Source organism: Trichosurus vulpecula, chromosome 6, assembly GCF_011100635.1.
Source record: "Trichosurus vulpecula isolate mTriVul1 chromosome 6, mTriVul1.pri, whole genome shotgun sequence".
NCBI lineage: Eukaryota > Metazoa > Chordata > Mammalia > Diprotodontia > Phalangeridae > Trichosurus > Trichosurus vulpecula.
In genome coordinates this window covers 47,905,062-47,928,955 of record NC_050578.1, presented here as the reverse complement: position 1 = coordinate 47,928,955, position 23,894 = coordinate 47,905,062, and the positions used below count along the sequence as shown (strand labels likewise).

General features: G+C 36.8%; 1 protein-coding gene across 1 annotated transcript in view; it reads right to left on the bottom strand.

Moving 5' to 3' along the window:
• The window catches only part of COL25A1 (collagen type XXV alpha 1 chain), a 560,431-nt gene that overhangs the window by 123,015 nt on the left and 413,522 nt on the right, over nt 1-23,894 (bottom strand). Inside the window, exons 11-12 of the mRNA XM_036764944.1 lie at nt 11,537-11,563; nt 7,011-7,055 (exon numbers count right to left, since the gene is read on the bottom strand). Of these exons, the coding sequence (XP_036620839.1) occupies nt 7,011-7,055; nt 11,537-11,563 (72 nt within the window). The remainder of the gene's footprint in view (nt 1-7,010; nt 7,056-11,536; nt 11,564-23,894) is intronic.

The following is a 23,894-nucleotide window of genomic DNA, read 5'->3' as shown; positions in this document are numbered from 1 at the left end:
GAAGTGGTGGTGGTGGGGGAAGAAAACAAGCATTTATTATCCAGGCGCTTTGGCAAGTGCTTTACATATATTGTCTCATTCGATTCTCACAACCACCCTGGGAGGTAGGTACTATTATTTTCCCTATCTGACAATTGAGGAAACTGATTCAGACAGAGGTTAAGAAATTAAGCCCAGGGTCACATAGCTAGGAAGTGTCTGAGGCTGAATTTGAACTCAGGTCTTCCTGACTCTGGGCCCACTGTGCCCTGCCCCATAAGACAGTGGATTTGGAATGAGAAGACAAATTCAAATCTAGGCTCTGCTATTAGCTACCCAGTATATGACAGGGTTGGACTAAATAATCCATAAGGTTCTTTCTAGCTCTAAATTCTATGCTTATGTGAACATGGGCTAGGGAAGTCAAGGGATGCTTCAAAGGGTGTCTCAAAGGATAGGCATCCATAGGGCCAAGGATAGAGTATTGCAGGTGAATAGATGCCTCTGGATGTCCCATTAGCATATCGAATGTAACAACTTTGAACAACTTTTCCATGCTACCTGTTCTATTTGGTCAGACCTATGAGAAAAATGTCCAAAAATGGAATTTATCATCTTTCTCTCACTGACACACCACCCCTACCCTAAAATCTCACCTCCTCCAAACTTCCTTGTTTCTGTAGAGGCTAGCAATATCCTCCCATTTGCCCAGGTTTATCACCCTCCCCCAATTCCCACCCCACAGCCAATTAATTTCTAAATAGTGACAATTTTATCTTCACAGCATCTGGTCCCTTTCTCCTGCCCCTAAAGCCATCACCTTACAACAAGTGCAGTCCCAGATAATTGGAATAGCCCTCTAATCGGCCTCTAAGCATCCATCTGACCAATGCTTTTCATCCAATTGCTAAAACAGTCTTCTGAGGCACAAATCTGTCCACATTTCCCATTTCAAAAACCAGCAGTAGCCCCCTATTACCTCTTGAATAAAATACAGATTCCTTAGCCTGGCATTCAACCTTAGCCTTACCCAACTTTTCACCTTGTTTAGCATGATTCCCCTTCAAGCATTCTGTTTTATTAAATTATGCTACTATCTATCTGTCCCCTAAGCTCTGCATTCCAACTCTGGCCTTGGTGAAGGCTCAGAAGCCATCACTGTATCAAGAATATACCTCCTTCTCACCTCTAGCTTTCAGAGTCCTTCTCTTCTTTCAAGATACAGCTAAGCCACCCCATCATTCAAGAACTCTTTCCTTATCTCCTCCCTTCTCAAATTACCATGTAATTTATTCATCTATTTCCATGTTATATCCCCTAGTAGAGTGCAAGTTCCTTGAGGCAAGGAGGGTTTCATTCCTGCCTTGTACTGTACATGGCACATACCTAATACGTATTTGCTAAATTGGTTTGATCAACATGAACATATTAGAGAGTGGATGGATGTGAGAATAGAAGGCACATGAACTCATTCATTGGAGAATAAAGAATCTGACCTAGCGACACTGACCTCATAGGCATGACATAAACAAAATATTCTGTGAACTTTAAAGAGCCGTAAAATATCAGCGTTATTGCATACAGCCTAGACCCTCCAACAACAACACAAACATTGCTCAACCTATTGTCCTATGAGGGACGTTCAAGGATACACAAGATATTGAGTCCTAATCTAGGATTTAACCGAAAAGGGTTCTGCCAAAAACAAACTCTGATTTAAAGCAAGCTATTTGAACAACTTTTCCATATTATTTGTTCTATTTGGTCAGACCTATAAGAAAAAAAACCTATATTTGGCCCTGGGGAAATATTTTGGAGCTTAACTTTATAAATTTCTCTTTAACAACAAAAAGACAGTCCTCTACAAATAAAGGAGGTAGCCTATTATTATAGCAAATTCAGATTAAAAAAATAAGTGTCTTATTTTCTGGCTTTAAACTAATAGGCCAGATTATTTTTGAAAACCTCTAATCCTACTCCATGCTACCCTGTCCTTGAAGGACTGAAATATTATTGGATTCATTGGTGAACTAAAAAATTAACCTAAATTTTGTAGATTTACATGATTATAGGAAACTCTTTGGGTCTATAAATTCTAGATTTATGTCTTTTAATATTGGTTATATACCTGACAGATCTACACTCAAGTAGTCATCTCATTGACTACTTGGATGCCTCATGGTTTTGTGATCTTTACAGCTGTGCCATCCCAGTATAAGGTCTGGGGGTCCTTTCAAGACAGTTGGGCTTTATTGTGCCTTATGTCTGTAGGGAAATATTTAGATTTATAACCAAGCTGAACATGAAGGATCTTAGAACTGGAAGGGGTCTTGGAAGTCTCTACTTTCATCTCCCAGCCGACTCAGGAAGGAACTTCTCTAAAACATCACTGACAGGAAGTCATTCAAATCTCTGCTTGGCTACTTCCAGGGTGCCTGCAGGATTTCATATTTGTTCCCATTCCTGCAAGAAAAAGGTTTTCTTGTCTTGTTCATCTAATTTTAATTGTATTTCAAGGACTGAAGTGCACATTTTATATTTGTGGGTTTATGTTTTTTGAGGGCAGGGGTTGTCTTTGCTTCTTTTTGCATCCCCAGTACTAAAATAGAGCCTGAAATATAGTAGACATTAAATAAATGTTTATTGATTGATTCTGTCATTCAGTGTAGTAGCTTTGTGTCATCCGAAAATTTGAAAAGGAAGGAAGGAAAGAAACAAGCATCTATTAAGCACCCAAGTATTTTATGTGCCAGGCGGTGTGGTGTGCTAAATGCTTTACAAATATTATCTCCTTTGATCCTCACAACAACCCTGGCAGAAAGGTGCTATTATTATCCCTAGTTTACAGATGGAGAAACTGAGGCAGAGAAAGGTTAAATGATCCACCTAGGGTCACTGTATTTGAACTCATGTATTTCTGACTCCAGTCCTAGGGCTCTATCCACTGCGCTACCTAGGTGGCTTCTATTTCATTAGACAAGCGGTTCATAAAAATATCATGACAAATGTCATGAAAATATCATTTTAAAAAAGAACTTTCCAAAAATTGAGTCAGGCTGCCTGAGGAAGTAGTGGGTTCCTCCTTGCTGGTGGTCTTCGAGCAAAGGTTGAATGACCTCTTGTTGGGATTCTCATTCATGCACAGATTGAACTAGATGGTCTTTGAGGTCTCTTTTAGTTCAGAGCTTTTGTGATTCTGTTACATTGAACCAGACAGAGCTGAGAGCCCAGCTTGGTGACTATCTTTGGATATGCTATTTTCATAATTCGCTATCTAGGGCACATGAAAATGTTTTAGATGGTTCTTTCGTTTGCCTTGCTAAACCCACATTTCCGATCTCAGTAGAAACATTTCCTTTCATTTTAATTATGAAAGCTAAGAAGAAATATATAATATTTTCCTCTCCTTCCTATTTATGAGTTAACATTTACATAGTGCTTTAAATTTTTCAAAGAGCTTTATAAATATTACCACATTTTATCTTCACAACAATCCAGGGAGGGAGGTTATAATTATCTCCATTTGACAGATGAGGCGATTCTTATCCTCATTTGACAGATGAGGACACTGAGGCAGACAGGAGGTAACTTGCCCAGGACGGATTTGAATTCGAGTCTTCCCGACTCTGGGCTGGGTGCTCTATCCAGTGTACCACCTAGCTGCCCTGTCCACAAAGATGTTGGGTAAACAAAACCCATTGACCAAAACACTACAAAGAGGGAAAACTGAAAATCAGTTACCTCCTTTTAAATACACTTCTTCTTCATTATAGACATCTGTGGAATTAACTGGTGTTTGCTTTTTAACATCATTTAAAATAGAAAAAAGTATAAAAGACAATACCAGGTCTATGTCTAAATTATGCCCTGAGTGTCTCAACTGCAATGATTGGGTGTATGTTCTTCAGCAGAAGTTCTAATTTCCCTAAAAAATATTTTTTGTTATTTATTTATTTTAAAAATTTATTTATTTATTTTTAGTTTACAACATTCATTTCCACAAGCTTTTGAGTTTCAAATTTTCTCCATCTTCCCTACCCTCTCCCCTCCCCAAGATCGTGTATAATTTGATATAGGCTCTACATATACATTCACATTAAACATTTTCACATTAACCATGTCTCAAAGAAGATTTATAACCAATGGAATGAACCACAAGAAAGAACAAACGAAATGAAACAAAAGAGAGAGAGCAAATAGTATGCTTCGATCTGCCAAAAAATATTTTTGCTGTTGTTGGCTATGAATGTAGATTTTAAAAATCAATGTTAAAGTATTGTTCTAGTTTTTATCTGATGTTTCTAAAGTGCCCAAAACAGAATCTACCTCATCCACTCCCTGGAAACACCAATTCCTATTCAGTGAAAGCACATTTGGGGGTGAAATGGTGTTAACAACAGAAATAAAATACCTTCCAATGTAGTTTTGTCTTCCAAGGCATGGTCTGTCTGTTATATCACTTATTTGATTCTTACCTGCCTTCTTAGAGAAACATATTATTCTGACAGGTTAACATTCATGTCACACTTCTCCCCAAAATGGGATTATTCCATTACTTCCCCAAGTGTTCTCACTAGGATATAAGGCCCCTTTGTTATAGCCAGAGCACATATACACTTTTTCTCTTTCCAGAGAAGACATAGCAGGTATCAACAAAATTAAAATCCTGTATACAGGTAACAAATCTTCTGTATAAAAAGTATTAAAGTAAGTGTTTGAAGTCTGGCAACATTTATATTCTTCACCCAGCTTAGGAAAAAAATAAGTTCAAACACAATTAAGTGTGCTGACACCATTTTTAGAAATGTGTACAGGACAATCATTTTTTTAAAAAAGTCATAAATGAAGGTGGAAATCAAAACACAAATGCACAAATTAAAAATGGCCACTTTGATCCTCGAAATACAATTTAAATTTGATGACCAGGACAAGAACACTGGACACATTCCTTTGTCTTGCAGGAATCTGCAAGGAAATTGCATATTTCCTTTATAAAAAGAAAACACATAAAGACTTCATAAAGACATACGTGGTGGTGGGGGGGTTAAGTTGCACAGTTTCAGATTAAAGGTTTCTCTAAATCTCTGCTGCTTCCCAATGTGTTTACATTTAACAGAAACATCACAACTTAATATGCAAAGCTCTTGTGATTTCAGAGATCACATGCTGTAGTTTTACTACAAATAGTTTGGATTTGAATCCCAGCTATGCTACCTGTCTGACCTTGAACAAGTCACTTATTCTCTATGGGCCTCAGTTTCCTCAACTGTAAAATCTAGTCCAGCCTAGATGACCTTTAAGTTTCCCTCCAACTCTATATTTGGGATCCTACTATCCTGTGGAGGTCCTCATTGATCTTTGCTATTCTGCATCTAAATTTTGATAGTCTCAAGGATATTTTTTCTATCACTGTTTCCTGGAAATAATGCACCTACTCATACCTGAAACACGAAATGAATGTTTCATACTTATCTGAACCTGGGAGAGGATAGAAGTTAACTAGAAAAGCACAGGAATAGACAGGTAACTAACTACCGATGAGTGAGGGTAATTTGCTGCATCGACAAAAATGTACCACTTGCCTGGATGGAAAACATTTATTTCACTGAGAAACTGAACAATATATTAAAAAAGGCTCCCTGAGTTCAAATATGAATACATTTTGAAGTACAAGGACATTTTGAAATGTAGTTCCCTATCCCTCATAGATTAGAAATTTAACATATATGTGGACTTTACCCAAAAGAGAATAAAGTACATTTCTCCCCCTATCTCTGATAAATTAGAAATCAAATGTCCTTTATGGATTTTACCCAAAAGACAAATAAGTTTTTAAAATGATTAGCCATAATGAAAGGCAAAAAAGGATTCTTTAGCTACTCTGTAGAGAAGATTAGGTACTGACAAAGGGATCCAAAATTGAAAAAAAATGACCACCCCACCCTCTTTTTAATTGTTTTGGGGGGCTAAGTGACTTGCCCAAGGTCACATAAGTAGTGCATGTGTTTGAGGTCGGATTTGAACTCAGGTCTTCCTGACTCCAGGGCTGGCACTCTACTCACTGTGCCACCTAGCTGCCCCTACCCCACCTTTTTTTAAAGCACTAGATATATTTTACACTGTTTTGATCTGCTGGGACTTCTGTAACATGACCCAGAGCATTAAGAGGGACACAAGGGGCCAGGCTGGTGGTTCAGGCAATTACAAGGGGCCAGCATAGTTCCTTAATTCAGTTTTTGGGGTTTGGGGAGAATCTCCCAATAGATACACACACTTCTGACTTGGAGTTTGTAAGGCTTGAGAATGATTTTTCTAGACTACAGATCTCCAGCCTATGGAGCTAGAGTAACAACATTCTGGAGTTCCAACTACCAATGAAATCACAGGTCCAGATTGTCTTCAACAAGCCTGAAAGTAAGTTACTAATTTCTCCTAATGTGGGTATGGTATGAATTAACAGTGTTTTTAACCAACAATCATCTCCTACATGCCAGGTGCTGGAGGTAGAAATAGAGAGCCTACCAAAATCTTTCAAAATAATGTATTTCAAACCTTCACTGATCAAAGAATGAAGAGGAAGAATTACTTTCCTAATTCAGATTGATGAATGAACAAATTTCCTTTCAAATGGAGAATTAATCTAATGTTTCCTGTGACAAGAAAGCATGACAAGATGCATTTTTCTTATCTCCATAAATGCCAAAGGAAGTATATCCATCACCCTCTACCAACTTTATGCCAATGATTTTGCTTTACCCCCCTCACATAAAATAGCAGGAAAACTCTCTACATCCCACAAAACACCTACTACCAGCTTTCAAACTCCTTACTGGAATTACATTCCTATGTTTTTATGTAGTCTCTTCCTAAAAAGCTTCACCAGATAAGTTTAAACATGTTTTCTATTGGGCAAATAAGTATATACACATATACATGGACACATATAGGTGTATACCAATTATTTTAATAGTTAATCATGATTAACATATCTTCTTGCTCATACCTGAAAGAAAGATAACAAAGGAACTCACCATTTTCCCATCCATTCCTGGAGTGCCAGGTGCTCCAATAGAACCCTAAAGAAAAATATAATTGATTCAGGTTGATATTCAGATTATAAAATGCTTTCATACTAAATTCAAATGATTGTGTATCATGTCCTGCCAAATGACCTATTCTAATGCCTCCCCACAGCATATTTCTTAGGGAATTTAACTAATGTCAGAGAAACACTACAATGAGTAAGCAAAAAAAAAAATTTCCATCTATATACACCAAACCAAATGGATGAAGGATGTCTATTAGCAAGATTTTTTGGATGCTCTTTACAGCCTTTCCAACACTATGTGTAACTGAGAAAGACAATATATATGGTCAAGGAGTTGGGTCCAACTATGAAAAGGAGGTGAATTGGCTAGATTGCTTTCAGGAAAATGCAATGGACTCCCATAACAGCAAAAGCCACCCCTTTTTTCAATACAACTGTATTGAAACTGTGGTTATCATATAGCAGTGACAACTGGAACTCCGTTGCCACTGAAGAACTTAAGATCACATAGAAGGTAATGGAGAGGTGTACAGTGAGTGTGAGCAGGCCATACTACATAACCAATGAGGAATCCTGAAGAACAGGGTTAAATCATTGGAGAATTGTATGAAAGAAAGGGAAGATGGATTGGTCATGTAGCAAGATTGAGGGATGACAGGTGGCTATTCAGAACACTCTGCTGTGTTGAGGTTGAGAGGTTGTGAGATTGAGAGAAAAAGAAGAAAGAAAAAGAGAAAAAGAAGAAAGCCTTTAACACATTGGGTAGACAATACAGATAAGAATCATCCAGAAAGACTGGTATGAATTGATTGAAATCTGCCTTGTGGGAGGGAGCTCAAGAATAGATAATTATATATTCTCATGATGGATGACAATGAAATTTACACATTTTGAATATAACATCTCAGTAGCCCTTTTTATGTCTTAGGACATAGAAATGGCACCTAGGAAAATGAAGCAAGGAATCTGGTTAATTATTTTTTGGAGGAACTCTATTCAAGAGGCAACACAAATTTAAAGGCATCCAAGGATCAGTTCTCCAAGATATATTTTGATGGAAAGAACAATAAAAAAGGAAAGCACCATGTGGTAATATTACCCTCCATAAATGCTTACCAAGAAAACCACTACTAAACCATATGTGTACTTTCTCATCTATATAGAATCATAATAAGAGCAGTCTGTATGAATCTCAAAGATCTCCTTGATAAAAACTTGAGACAGAATTGCTCTAAAACAGACCCCATTTTCATAATTAAAAACATTGATTAAGAGTTATAGAGAATGCAAAATTCTGGTTTATTTGTTAATGTTGTGTTTTTTAAAACTTCATAGAGCAAAATAAAGCCTTAAAGTGTGTCTTCCAAAAGGGCACCTCTTCTGTAGATGTTAAGATCATTCCAGATTCCTTGATACCACAGAGATACTGTTGCTCAACAATCCTTTGATGAACAATATTAAGTGAAACATGGGACATATTCACCAAAGTTGTCTACCATTGTCATAAAAAGTCTTGCTTAGAATCCAAATGGAAGAGGGATTCCTTCTAAATGGCAAGGATTTTCAGATGTTCTTGCTTTTCAAATGCATTGAGATGATTATATCCTTCTTCAGAGTCTTCTTAATTAGATCCAGGAGCCCCTCCTTTGAGTGACTCCAAAGAAATAGGTCTAGCAATCCACACAGCAAAAAATCAAGTGAATAAAGAATGCAAACTGCCAAGGCTTGACCTAGAGTTGAATGGGCAACCTAATGAATTAACCCATCTGTATACATATCTCAAAGGAGTGCAGATGGACAATAAGCCAGGCTCAAAATTAAATAGGAGTAGATTAGGCTGGATTGCATTTGGGAAATTACACTTTTAAGATTTCAAATTTTCTCTATCACCAAAGCTCATCTTTTTTTTCTTTGTAATGACAGTCATTCTATATAGCTGCAAAACTACTATGATCTCTGGAGAATCAAAACTGCAGATCACCCTAAAAGCCCTACAAAGACATGAGAGGTATAAGTAAGCTTGAGCAAATGGCCAGCAATGACTCAGAGCAGTGAGGAGGGGGGAGAGGGAGGAGAGAGGGAGGAAGGAAGGAAAGCATCAAATTGATGGAAGAGGGTCAGTTAGTCATAACAATGAGGGACAAATGAACAACCTGTATGTTGCCTTGGTTCCCCACAAAATATTCAAATCTCATGAAGATTCCCAACAGTTAAGCTCAGGAAAAAGAATCTCTCAAGATAAGAGGACATGGGTGGACTGGAATCCACATAAGTAACCACATAGATGTAACTGTTGTTGCTCAGTTGTGTCTGACTCTTTGTGACCCCATTTTAGGGTTTTCCTGGCAAAGGTACTAGAGTAGTCTGCTATTTCCTTCTCCAGCCCATTTTACAGATGAGACAAACAGGGTTAAGTAACTTACCATAAAGATACATGGAGATAAATTTTAAAAAGCAAAAACTCCTGCTCTAATATTGCATCAACTTCCCATTCACAGAGCAATTCAATGGAGCATTTCTTTTCTTCTTGGTGAGTTTTCTTTCCCAGCTTTATGAAATATCTAAACCTAGCGCTAATTATTTCCCATGTCATCTGCTGGCCAAATGCATGATCATATAATGATATTTTTCATGCTTCCTTAGAAACTAGAAAATTAAAATCAAATACTGTTTTTATTCTCCACGAGTCAAACACACAAATCCCGTTAAATTTAATATGTGATCCTAATAAAAAAATTCATAGCTTAGATTGAAATCCAAATACACCAGCTGGTGACACTGATCTATCCTTAGTGCTTGTAGGAGATTTCAGCAATACTTAGTGTACAAAAATTTAACAAAAACAACTCTTTTAAGATGCATGAGTTTCGCTTACATGAAAACAAAAGGTAACAAACAACAATAAACTCTGTCCCACAACAGAACCAATAAAAAGGCAAGAGAGAAGGAAGAGTTAAGAACATGGGAATTAAATGATATTTGGTGGGGGAAAGCAAATAATTGTATGATATTAAAATTATCAGTATTTACAGTAACTATTTTCCCTGGATTTTCAAAAACCAAAACCGGATGTCAGTATTTAGACCATGTGATTATAAATCTAGTTTTGAAATGATAATGTGTTAGAGGGCAAGAAATAGAGCCATTAAATATTACCCAATGCAAAGTTATAACATCTAGTCAGGCACAGAAAGACATTCAGAAACATTTTCAAACATTCCTTTCACTTCTCCCAGAGTATACCTTTTTTCCTAGGCTGTGGATAAGCCATGTTTTAAATTCAGCATGTACATTCCTTTCCTGGCACCAGAAAACAAACAGATTTTTTTTCTTAGCCTCTGTAAAATGTTAAGATGGTTTTATTTTAATTGAAAAGGACTTTATTAAAATATGATTTCTTTTGCCAAACAATTTGAAGATTTCTGAAGGAGAGTGATGTAAAAAGTCGCCTCCTCTCTTTACTGCTAATATTGTGTGTGCTATTAATGGACTTCCTAAAGACTCAAGAAGTAATTTTGTCCCAGCAGTGGGTGGATTAGGGGAGCTTTATAATTTCACACTGTGCCTATTGGAGACATTATTGTTAAGGACGTGGTGTTCTGACGTGAATTATCGTACAACTCATTAGCTTTTACTTTGGTCTGAAAGATTGTGTTTCGACAGATGACAAGTATTTTTTTTAAAGGTTGCATCTCTGGATGTGATATGAAATGTTAAAACAGAGAACAACTGTTTTTTATTTGTGCTATTATCAGTGATTCTGTTCAGATTTCTTGGATACTTTTTCAGACAGATATGTAATATTATCTTCTGTACTTCAAAAACATTTTTTTTTTAAAATTGGGTATTAAGTGGTATTTGTATAAGATGATGGCAAGGAGCCATCGATCAGCTTTCACTCATTTGCTGCATGAGCTACTGATGTATTTAGTACTGTGTAATGATGCAATCCCTCAAGATCTTGGTTCACTCCATCAAACTGCAGCATTTGATCCTGGTGAGTACAAATAATGCCAAAAAGACTCACAGAAAGTGAATTCTCCAGTTACCTTGGCAACAGGAAGACAATCCTGAGCCACCTGTGCACAACCAGCCCAGTCCTATTTATTAGCAACATCGACCTTCCTGGTTTCTTGTGGTCAGTGCTTGGTTCATGTGGCAACAGAGCATCCAAGTAAAGTTGTAATCCATTTAATTTGAGCCTTTATCTTCCTCTTCACTTTTTAAAGCTTGACTTCATAGCTTTACTAGTACTTGAAACCTTTTAACCTACAAGTTCAGAAGACAGACTAAAAATAGTCTGTTCTGGACTGCTTAAATTTCCTATAATGGGGGAAATTAGAAATCTTATGTCTCACATTATGAAGTCGTATTTTGGGAAAACAGACTTGACAGTCTAAACTAATTGCTCCAATGTGGCTTACAGTAGCTAATTCTATTCACCTCTCGAAGTTGCAATTTGGCACTAAGAGCATAATTACTTTCACAGTATTATTGTTTATACTCTACCTTTTGTCCTGGAGGCCCCTGAGGTCCCTGAAAAGGGAAAACAATTCAATTAGCATAATAATATTGCCAATTTAAGCGTAAGTGACCAATTAAAACTGTCCCATTCTATAAACCTTCTTATGCTGGACTGAATCCAGCTGATGTTTTGTGCATCAGGGGAAAGGAAAACTTTTAGCTGAAAATACATAATGGATCTTTTCTTCTCCTTTCTGAAATAGCATCAAGCATACGCAGTAGGATTCTGATTTCTCCCATTTCTTTTTTCTTAAGTCTCTACTATTCCAGTCCATCTGTTTCTTCAAATACCTGCAAATCTATAGTATCAATCTTACTTAGACAGCTAAGGATTTCCTTCAGTTAAAAGGCAACTGTGGTCCCAAACCAAAACAGCCATATTATATATTATTTTTGCAGTATACCTGCACAATTTTGGTAGGCATATTTGCCAGGAAACGAATAAAAAAGCACCAAAGAGAAGTGTATTTTAGCAACTGACCTTCCCCAATTTCCTTTGTTCTGTTAGAAGCTTTTCCCATTCCTCTCTGCTACTAGTCCTTTCTGTTCTACATCTACTTGTCTACATTTTCTTGTCTACTAAAATGTAAGCTCCTTAAGTGGAGAGACTCCTTTTGTTTTTCACTTTCTTTGAACCTCCAGTACTTAAGTTACTGCCTGGCACATAGTAAGCACTTAATAAATGCCCATTAATTGGCTGATGCTTTGTTAAACTATTGATGGCTTGGTGCTGTAGAAGACAATATAAGGAACCAGGAAAAGAAACAGAAGGTGCTATCTATTAATGCTTACACCTGGGCAGCTGAGTGAGGATATTCCTCCCCACCCACATCCCCCAATAGGACACGTCACTTCTGAGATGTAGTCGTCATTATGATGACAAAGTCAGTGACAGTGTTCTGGATTACTTCAATTAGAGAAAGAAGAGAAGGCTTTGAGGCATCCTGCCAAGGAAATATCTTATGTAGGAGGGAATGCAAAAGCATATATGATAATCTTGAATATTTCTCTATGATTTGTAACATGCAACTTTTTAGAATTTTCCATTATACCTTTCCAAAAATTTGTGTTCAGCAAAGTGGTAGATAAACCCTTTCCTCATCATTGCAATTATGAATCTCATTAGCCTTCAAGCTGACCAGATGCATGTCTTGTTCTTCCAAAGCTATCTGAGATAGTAACATTAAACACTAAAAGAAAACTTAGCAAATGGGAACAATAGGAACAAACTGACAATTCCTGTTAGGCACATCTAAATCCTTGTTGCTATCTACTGACATCCAGAATAGTCTCCCACCTTCCTTCATAACAAACCCAGCATCATGATTAGTGATTTCAAAATGTCCACTCTGAGGAACCTTCTAACACCTAGACTCTCAACTTCCTCAACTCCCATGACTTTCGTCTTAAGACATGCACAAGTGTAGTTATCATATCTCAGATCTCACCATCATGCAAAACAGATCCATCTCCATGGTTATAAGCTCTGAAATTCCCTTCTCTAATCATAATCTGCTGACCTCCTACTCTTCCCTCAACTGCATTCTTCCAAAACCTGCTTTTTGGTGACCACTTTCAGTCATTTTTTTAGTCATGTCTAACTCTTCATGACCCCATTTCAGGTTTTCTTGGCAAAGATACTGGAGTGGTTTGCATTTTTCTCTAATGCATTTTATACTTTGGGGACCATAGTAACTTTTTATAGCTTGATCTTTCCCTATTTCCCCATCCATGTTATGGTTTCACTTCCTTTCTTTCACAGGTTCAACTTTATAGTTGGTCATTTCAATAAAATTTGTCCTCCACCCCTGTATCTCTTACCCCTTAATTCTTCTGTTAGTTCTACATAGACAATACACAATCCCGAGTCTCTCCCTTTATTTCCTTTCTTTTTTCTTATTTACAAAGTGCTGGTGGAAGAAGTTGGGGAAAATGATGATGACCACTACAAATGTACGTTCTTGAACTTCAAACTGACCCTTCACGGCTGCATGGAAATCCTTTAATATTTCTCTAATTGACGCCATATCTCAATCCCAACTACAGCAGTTGTTCCAAACCTTGTTCTTCTGTGCATTTAAACATGCAACCTCTACCCTTTTCTTTTCTTAGAAGATGACCTCCACATCCATGTACTTTACAGTATTGTTTTGAGGAAGGTGCTTTGAAACCCTTGAAGTTATCTGAAATATGAACTATTATTTACTATGACTTTACTGAGTTGAAACTGACCAGATATATTAAAAAGGGGTGACACCATTTTAAAGGCACTTGGGGGCTGATTTTAAAGATGTCTCAAAGGTGGCAATTCTGAGAGAATGGAGAAAATCACAGACATTTGTATGACCCAAAAAAAGGTAACTGAGGAGATGCTAGCATCTACTGATCTGCGGGGCTACTTTTTCCCCTTTAAAAACTTTCTGAGGATTCTCTCTGCATATAGTCATTTAACCTCTGTCTGCCTCAGAGCATTTTATTCCTAAAATATGAATAATAACAGCACCTATCTCCCAGGATTGTTGTGAGGATAAAATGACATATTTGTAAAGGACTTTGCAAATCTTAAACGGCTATAAAATGCTAGCGGTTATTATATAATTGTTAATTATATAACTAATGACACAATTATATCATTACATAATTCTATAATCAATACAATGATGTAATACTTAATATAATAATTTGTGTGTTGAATATATAATTTAAATTACGTATTAATATTTTAATATTCAAATATATTGGCTAATAGATAACATGCTAAGTATATAATTAATATATTCTATAATTATTAATGATTATATTTTATACAGGTACTAATTGATGACTATATTTATGTAAGATGATGTGCTATATAATTATGATCTATTATAAATATATAATGCTTATAATTATAGCATATTATTATATTATTTTGAGGGCATCCTTGATGACAAGGATAGGAAGGACAGTCTGGTTTTTGTCTTGGGGTTAGTTTGTTTTTTGTAAGGCAATCAGGGTTAAGTGACTTGCCTAGGGTCACACAGCTGGTAATTGTCAAGTCTCTGAGGCTGCATTTGGACTCTGGGCCTCCTGATTCCAGGGTTTGTGCTCTATTGATAATCCATTTCTGAAGATTACTTTCTTCAGTTGGCCACGTCTCCATAGTAGCACAATTGACTGAGGCATAAAAATAAAAGATCACGTTGTATCTGTTATTTTGTTGATTATAAGAGCTGCTTCAAAGGCATATGTGTGTGTGCATGTATTTAAAATGCAAGAGTCATGATAGATTTGCCCACAACCAACTTTGCCAGTCCTCTGCGGATTATTAGCTTCAAGCCAAGCATAAAACAAGCATACAAATGCCCACTAAAGGTATTTGGGTGCATCCTGAAGGATGCCCCATGAAAGTCCAAGTATAAGAGGGACCTTTTAGATCAACAGGGACATGCCACAGATGTTCCTCTTAACACGTGATGTTGTCCTGATCACATCAAGCCTTGGAATACTATAGGACCTTCTCAAAGAGATTTATGGTCACTCAAAAGACTAACCATGGACACTGGGAAAATGAAGAATATGTATTTTCTAAAGTTGGATGGACAACCCATTGACTTATCCCCAGTACGTATGTGACAGACAGATGCTGTAAATAGAAAATGATCCAGGCTCTAAATTGAATAGGATGAGTAGACGTGGATGTGTTGTTTTTGGGAAACTATACTATACATTGGGGATTCAAAGAAAGATAAAACCAGTTCCTCCCCTGCAGGAGTTCATATTGGAATGGTCATATCCGAATTGATCCTTTCTCCTGTTGTGTTTCCTTTTGTGATTCCTTGTCTATCAATGAAGAACCATACATCATATTTATGTGAGATTTTCATGAATTAGATTCTAATCTGAAAAGTAGCAGGTGGGGAGGGGTCAACCTGTCACTTTCCATCTAATGATATTGTAACTCATAGTCAGAAAGGTAAAAAGGAATTGCTTAAAGCCATTCAGTTACTCAAGGATGAATCTGAAAATGAAGCTCAGATCTTTGATCCTTGCCATTTATTAAACCATATAAAAAAATCTTAACTTTCATTTAGCCTAGTCTTACATCACAGCATTGCTTAATGTGTTCCTGCTAATTTTAAAGAAAATCAAAATCAGTGGATTTTGTTAAGATACGGTATGTAGGAATAAAAACTGAATTCAGACATTTGTTACTGTGTCCTTCCTTATTTCTTTAAAAGTTTCTAGCAGGTTTCTTTCCTCTCAAAATGCTTTTTAGAGAGGAAATCACATATGAAAAATTACATGAATTTAGTGTTCAGACTGAGACTTTATTTGTACAACTCAGGAAGTTCAGTTTCCCAGGGTAACCCTAACTTTGAGAATACACTATTCATTAAAACTGGATCTTTCCCATTACATGATTGTGTAGCCCCTACCAAATCAACATTTTATTTGGAAATAAGAGCATAAATGTAACACACTGCTGTCTAACCAAAGGCTAGCACATCTGGAATTTTCTATATGACTATGAAAAGAGAGATTTAGAAAGGCACAGGAGGGCTATACTATTCTGAAATTCGGGACTGGTGTACATTGAAATATCTATCTCCATTAAAGTATATTTTAATAAGTATTTAATGAAAGGAAATTGAGGACCATGGAGAGAATATAAGTATTCAATTTACTCAGAGAGTACCACTACCATTCATCTCAAAACCTAGCAAACAGTGGGTAAGGAAGATAGATACACCACAAGGCCTGAATTTGAATTAAAGCCTGTTTCCTCATCTTTAAAATACTGAAAACAATGCTTGTCCTTTTTTATCCCATAGGGTTTCTATAAGAACATTGCCTTATATAGCACCCCCTTTGGGATGTATGATAGAGAGTCCTTCCCCCTCTCTTCCCTCCTCTCCCTGAAGAACTCCATGGATATATTAAAAGGCCGATCCCCTATGAAGCTATAAAGGACAACTGTCTGAGCTCAGAAAAGTCATAAGCCATGAGCTCATGAACTCCTGGACAAGATTATGTCTGGGATGGTGTTAATGCCCTACACCAAAGAAAGAAGATACAAACTAGAGGTGGTCCCAGTTTGTAGAAAAAGGTCTTTGGAGTTGATCAGACATGACTTTTTTTTTTAAAAATAAAATTACAATGTTCCTGCTTCTCCTATTTTATCTCATTGCTTAAAGAGGATAATGAGTTCATGAATGATGGACTCTGGAATACCTACTAGGAAGATATCTACAGCAGATTCTGGTTGTGTGAGTAGACGGGAGCTGTTATGCTTCTATAGAGAAAGTGTGGCATCATGGATAGGAGGGGGCCTCAGAAGCAAGAAGACCCGAGTTCAGAACTCACTTCTAACTGGCTATATGTTTTTGAACAAAGTACTTAACCTCTGAGTACTCTAAGCAACTCTCTAAAACTATAAGGTGAAGAGAGGGTGCCAACCTGAACTAGTAAAGGGAATTTCTTTACCTATATCAGTGAAATCACATCTATCCATGACTACCCATCCTACATAATTATTGTCCACATCCTCTTGTACACCAAAAGAGGATGTTCACCCAATGAGCCAGAAGGTCTTCTTCTTTTTCTCCTGACATTACAAATGGAGTATTTGGTACATCACACTTTATGTCTGTCTATTTGTCTGTCTGTCTATCTATCTATCTATCTATCTATCTACTTACCTACCTATCTACCTATCTATTTATCTATCTGTTTATTGAAAAAGGCTATAAGTTTATCCTGGTTAAGAATATCACAGAAGTCTGAAAAAAATATAAATCTGATCCATGAAGACTGAACACAAATCTAGAATGTGTAGTGTAAATTTGTTATACTTCAGGAAGAATCATTCAAGATGTATTAAAATAAAATTAAGTGTTATTCTTACATGTTATATGCACCAGGAAATTTAAAAAACACAAATCCAACCACTATTATAGGCATGTCTGGGGTACAATGCAGGTGCTAAATTTTATAAGATACAGATTTCACAGCCATAAAGAGGAAGAGCCAAATTTTAAGCCATATTAAATAGTTTTAGATAAGAGCATATTGAAATAATTTCATGTTTAAAAGAACAGAACATGATGAAGTAAGAAAGAGAGCTAAAATAAGGAAGCTACGAATGAACAAAAAGATTTCTAAGTTTATACTCAAAGGACCTGGATTCAAGTGCTAATTCTGCCCCAAGTAGGGTGTTTTCTTACAGGTTCAGTTTCCTTGTCTGCAAAATGACTATAATAATGTCTTTATTTCCTACCCCACAGGTTTATTGGGAGGGTCATATGAGAAAAACAGGAGGTACCACATTGACATCAACTCCTATTATATCAAAAAGACCTGTGAACTCTCTTTTCACTGGCATGCCAGCAGAAAAGGAAAAATCAAACAAGAACGAATTGTTTCTTCATCTGTACCCTCCACTGGTACTTAGCAAATCCTAGAATCCCACTGCTATTATTGTTTCTAATATTTCTTAACTGGACTTACTATGGCTCTAATGGTAAAATGAGTTGGGAAATAAGCAAAATGGCAACATTCACATTTCTATATTGCTCTAAGGTTTGCAAAATACTTTGCTGATGAGAAAACTGAGATTCTGAGGTTACGTATAGACTTGCTCATGTTCATGTCGATACTTATTCGTGTACATGCTGTCTCCGCCAAGACAATGTAAACTCCTTTAGAGCAATGATTGCTTTTTCATTTTTTCTTTCCATTTCCAGTACATGGCACAGTACCTGGCACACAGCCTAGGAACAACACCAACTTATTTAAGTAACTTCTCCATAAACCCAAACAAGCATGTGAGATGGGTTATGAACCCAGGTCTCTGGGACTCCATTTTGTAGCATTTTTCATTACGCCATATAACCTTGGCCAGGTCTACTGAATGCCTCTGTTTGAACACATAGGGATGCTAGAATTAAGATAGCAGGTGTTATAAAGAAATCTGGGACCAGAAACACAGAATTTTGGGGGCCCTTGGAGCCTATCTAATCCAGTCTATATCTAATGATACCTCTTAACATCTTTACCTGACAAATATGTTTCATTCTTTGATTGAAGACCTTTTCGGAGGTAACCCATTGCCTCCCAAGGTAACTCATTCCACTTCTAGATGGCTCTCATTGTTAAGAATTTCCTGCTCTGAAGCTTAAGTCTACCTTCCCGCAACTTCGACTCTTAGCTCCTATTTTTACCTCCATCTTCAGTCATCCTGATCTATATCTTGCCACTGGACCCAGCTGGCTCTGGAGCAGAAAGTGAGACTGGCGATTTTGCACAGCCCTCCCTCACTCAAATCCAATTCACTTGCATGTCATGGCATCACCTCCCGGATGTCATGGTCCTCTTCAAGAACAAAGGACAAACAACGGTCCCTTTCCACATGAAAGGTCTTCATGTACTTAAAGACAGTTATCATTTCCCCTGTTCCAATCTTCTTTTAAATATCCCCAGTTTCTTCAACCAACCTTCATATGACATTCTGGTTGCCTTTCAATGGATGCTGTAACCAGCAACCAGAACTAAACAAAGAATTCTAGCTGTAGTCTTCCCAGGGCAGAGGAGTAGTAAAAACAAAAGTAGTGGTAGAAGTAAAAACAACAAAGACGACAATAGCTAGTATATATCTAGCACTTCTTCAAGGCTTACGAAGTGCATTACATATGTCTCTTTATTTGAGCCCTACAACAAACTGCTGAGGTAGACACATTCTCATTTTACTGAGGAGAAACTGAGTCTGAGAGAGGTTAGTGACTTGTCCAGGGTCACAGAGCTAGTGACTAAGGTAGGATTCAAATTCAAATCCTCCTGACTCTAAGTGTATCACTCTTTTCACCTAATGGCTGGCAGGACAGTCACTGCCCTTGTCCTGGACACCATGTCCCATTAAGATTATATTAAATGTTTTGTCCACCATGTCCCACCTTTGACTATATGCACGGTCGATCAAAATTTTGAGATCTTTTTTTTTTGACCAGCTGTTATCTGATTATACTTTCCCTAAGTTGGACTTCTGAATATGGGTTTTTGAACCTAGTTGTAAGACTACATTTGTGCAAATATATTGAGGATTTCATCTTATTAGATTCAGTTTAATGTTCTATCCTGTTGAGGTCTTTTCAGATTCTCACTTTGCCATCATCCTAGGATGGTTCTACTTTAATAAGGTCTTGCTAAAAAACCAAAAAACCAAGCCAAAACAAAAACCTTAAAACAACTAATTGACTTTATTGCAATGGGTTTTCACTAACATGTACAGGTATTGGGCAACATTCAATGGAGACTCTTTTACATGGGCCATTCTATCTTTTAAAAAATACTTCTTTTTAAAATTAACAAAAAATTTACTTCCTCCAGTTCTCCTTCTACTTTGGAAAAAAAAAAGAAAAAAAACAGAATTCTTGTAACAAATGAGTCTAGTCAAGCAAAACAAATTCCCACATTGCCCATGTCCAAAAGTGTGTGTTTCATTCTTACATATTTAGCCTATCACCTCTCTGTCAGCAGGTCAGAAGGTGGGCAGCATGCCTCATCATTGGTCATCTGGAATTGTGGGCCACACTTTCTAATCTATTGTTCCTCTCTCCTCCTCCCCCTAGCCCAACCTCAATTTCTGTAGAGCAGTACTGACTTTCCTTGGGAAAATGTCAAATCAAGATGATTCATCTCTCACTATTTCTTAAAAGCATGAGTCTGTTACCACTTTTGGGGGAGGTCCCTGCAAGCTCAGGAAATTAAAGAAATAATACATTTTTCTCACCAGTTGACAAAACCAGAACCCAGGACAGAATACTGAATACTAAATACCACAGGCTAATTAAGGACAGATCCAGAGACTTCAGATCCTGTCTTCAGAACAGGTCCCAGACCCCAATGTTTACATCACCATGTAGATCCAGGCCTTGGCCTCACTTAATCCATCCCTTCTAAATATTCAATAGATTGTTTCTTGTTTTCTGAATCCAAAGTGGAAATGACTCAGAGGAAAAAAAAATTAACAGGCTTCCCCTTGTGTCCATGCTTAAATGTATTTCTCTAGTGAAACATTTAAAAAAGTATCATTCTAATAGCCTTACATCCTGCAGTTCATACCAGAAAAATATTTCTATTAAGGAAAGGATAGGTGTTTTTTTTCTATTTTAATTTGCAGAATGCTAAGAAATATTATTCTAGATTCTTAAAAATCCAATATCTCCTGACCAAAAACCAAAATCTTCCAAGTGAGAACGCAACATAAAGTTATATTTAATGCCCAGACTGCATGCTGGGAAAGATCGTTGTCCTTTAAATCAAACCTATATTCTAATCCCAGTTTTTCCACTAAATTGTGACACATTGGGTAAATCATGAATTCATTGAATTTAAAGGTCATAAGATCATAGATTTAGAGCTAGAGGAGGCTTGGAGGTCATCTCAGCCAATGTCCTCACTTTACAAATGAAGAAACTGAGAGCCAGAAGGTTACCCAAGAAACAAATGATGGAACTGGGAGCTGGAATTAGGTCTTACGAGTAAGTTCAGCACTCCTGCACTTAGTTTACAGAGGATATCTCTGGAACCGAAGAAGTCAAGTGATTCACTAAAGGACACACAGCTAGTAAGTCTCAGAGATTGATGAGAGTATCAAGATTCAAATCTATGTCTTCCCCCAACATTCTAGGCTCCAGTTTCCTCCTTCATAAACTGAATATGAAGCGATGTAGGACACATTTATGTAGTATTTTAAGGTTTTTAACATGTATTATTATTCAAAACAGTTCTATGAGGTGAGGAATGAAAATATCTCTTTTTACAGAAGAGGAAGCTGATGCCTAAAGATAAAGTCAAATGGATAGTAGATACCAGAGCCAGGGTTCAAGTTCTACTAAACCCAAGGAGAAGACAATCTTAAAAACTTTTCCTGCCTACACCATGGGCAGAATCATATAGGCCTGGAGAACAGCATCAACAATAAAACAGCTGGTCCCTTTCTAAGAAGCCCAATTGACTTAATTTTATACTAACTCAAATAAAAGTCTATATTTTTTTGCTTCATTCAGATTCATGGAGTAAATTTAATTTTCTAAAAGGCTTTTATTCAATCTAACCTAATGTGTGTTGCTGAGACAAGAGAACATTTGATGGAAACACACTGAATACAATTTCTTCAATATTCCTTGCTATTCTTGCAAAATAGGGAAATGTATTCTCGCATCAGAGGTGCTTCAGAATATATGGCACAGCTTAGAGAAATGACTTCTGGGGACAATTAAAGTGTAACCGGTCTGTTGTGGTCTTGCAAAACCTGTCATGATTTTCCAAGATTGCTATTTTCCTTCACTTGTTTTTGCTTAGATCACTGCTTTATGTAATGGCATAATATTCACATGGATTTAATTTTCTAACACTCCCTAAAATGGCACTTTAAAGCCATTATTTCACAGAATGTACTAATGTGGCCATGTAGGAGGGAAGGAATATATGGCAACATGTGACAGAATCAGAGTTTCAGATATCAGCAGTCATCTCATCCAAACCACATAAAAAAGTGGTCAACCAGTCTCTTCTTAAAGGCCTTCAAAATGGTGCAAGCAACTCTTTCCTGAGGCAGATAGTCCATTCCACTTTTAGATGCTCTTAGAGTTGGGAATCCTAGTCCCAATGTTCTAATCTGGTTTCTCTTTATATAAGTCTAAACTTATTTCTTTGGGACTTAACCCATTGCTCTTGGTTCTGCCTTCTAGGACCAATCAGAACAAATCTATTCTGTCTTCCAGATGACAGCCCTTCACATCATTGAAGAAAATCTCTATTTTGGTCTTCTCTTTTCCAGGCTAAATATCCCCAGTTCCTTCAACTGATTGTCACATAGCAACGGAGTGGACGTCCTTCACCTTTATCATTGCTATCCTTTGAAGCAGTCCTATGGAGGAGACTAAGAACTGAGAGAGGTTATGGAAGGCTTTAGTCAGTAGGACCTGATTTGAACCTTATAAGAGGAGAAAGATTCTGATAAATGGAATTGAGTAATCATGGCAAACAATCTGTGTGATAATGCTCAGAGGTGGGGAATAGGATATTGAGCTCAAAAAGCAATTAACAATCCAGTTTTCTTGAAATGCCAAGTATATAGAAGTCGTAATGTGATATAGTTCTGGAAAGGCAGGTTGGACCCAAATTGTGGAAGGCTTTAAATACCAGGCAGAAGAGTTTACATTTTATCATAGAGTGATATTGTTTTTGATCAGGGTAGTGACACGGTCAGCCTTAAGAAGATTATTGCGGTGGCTGTGAAGAAGATGGATTAGAGATAGTTTCTATTGAAATGTCCATTTGAGTAAGTGCCCAGGTCTAGTCATGCTCATTTCTAACCCAGGTCAGTTGGTTAACTTTTAAAATTTTCTTGGATTGCTTTAATTTTTTTCCCTAATTTTTCCTATATCTCTCTTACTTGATTTATGAAATCCTTTTTAAGTTCTTCCAATAACTCTTTTTGGGCTTGTGACCATTTGATGTTACTTTTGGGAGAGGAATGGCTTTTTTTAGCCTCACTATCTTCCTCTGAATATGAACCCAGATCTTTTTTTACACCAAAGTAGCTACCTATGGTCAGGTTCTTTTTCCTTTGCTTACTCATTTTTATTGTTGTTTTGTTTTGTTATATTTTTAGCAGTTTATTATTGTAATCATCCATCCACACCCACAGCCACAGCCCAGGATCACTTCTGGTCAGCACCACGAGGCCTGGCTTCTAGAAACAGTGGAAAAACAAGGTCCAAAATCTTAAGGAAGAAAATAATTCCTCAAAAACTAGAATTGGGCAAGAGGAATCAAATGACGTTAATAAAATACCAAGAAATAAAAAATTAGAAAAAATAGAAAAGAATCTAAAACATCTCTTTAGAAAAATAACTGATCTGGAGAACAGATTGAGGGAAGACAATATAAGAATCACCAGACTACCTGAAAATTAAGATTTAAGAAAAAGTATCTGCATACAGTCATACAAGAAATTATTAAGGAAAATTGACCTGAAGTTTTAGAACAAGAAGGTAAAGTAGAAACAGAAAAAAAATCTACCACTCACCACCTGAAAGAGATCCCAAGAAGAAAATTCACAGGAATGTTGTAGCCAAATTTGAAAACTCTCAGGTTAAGGAGAAAATATTTCAAACAAGAAGAAAAAAAAATTTAAATACTTTGGAGGATTTCACAAGACCTAGTAGCTTCTACTCTAAAAGGCTATAGGTCTTGGAACATTATATTTAGAAGAGCAAAAGAGCTGCGTTTGTATTCAGCAATAACTCAACTCGACAAAGAGTATAATCCTGAATGGAAAAAAGTGGACATTTGACAA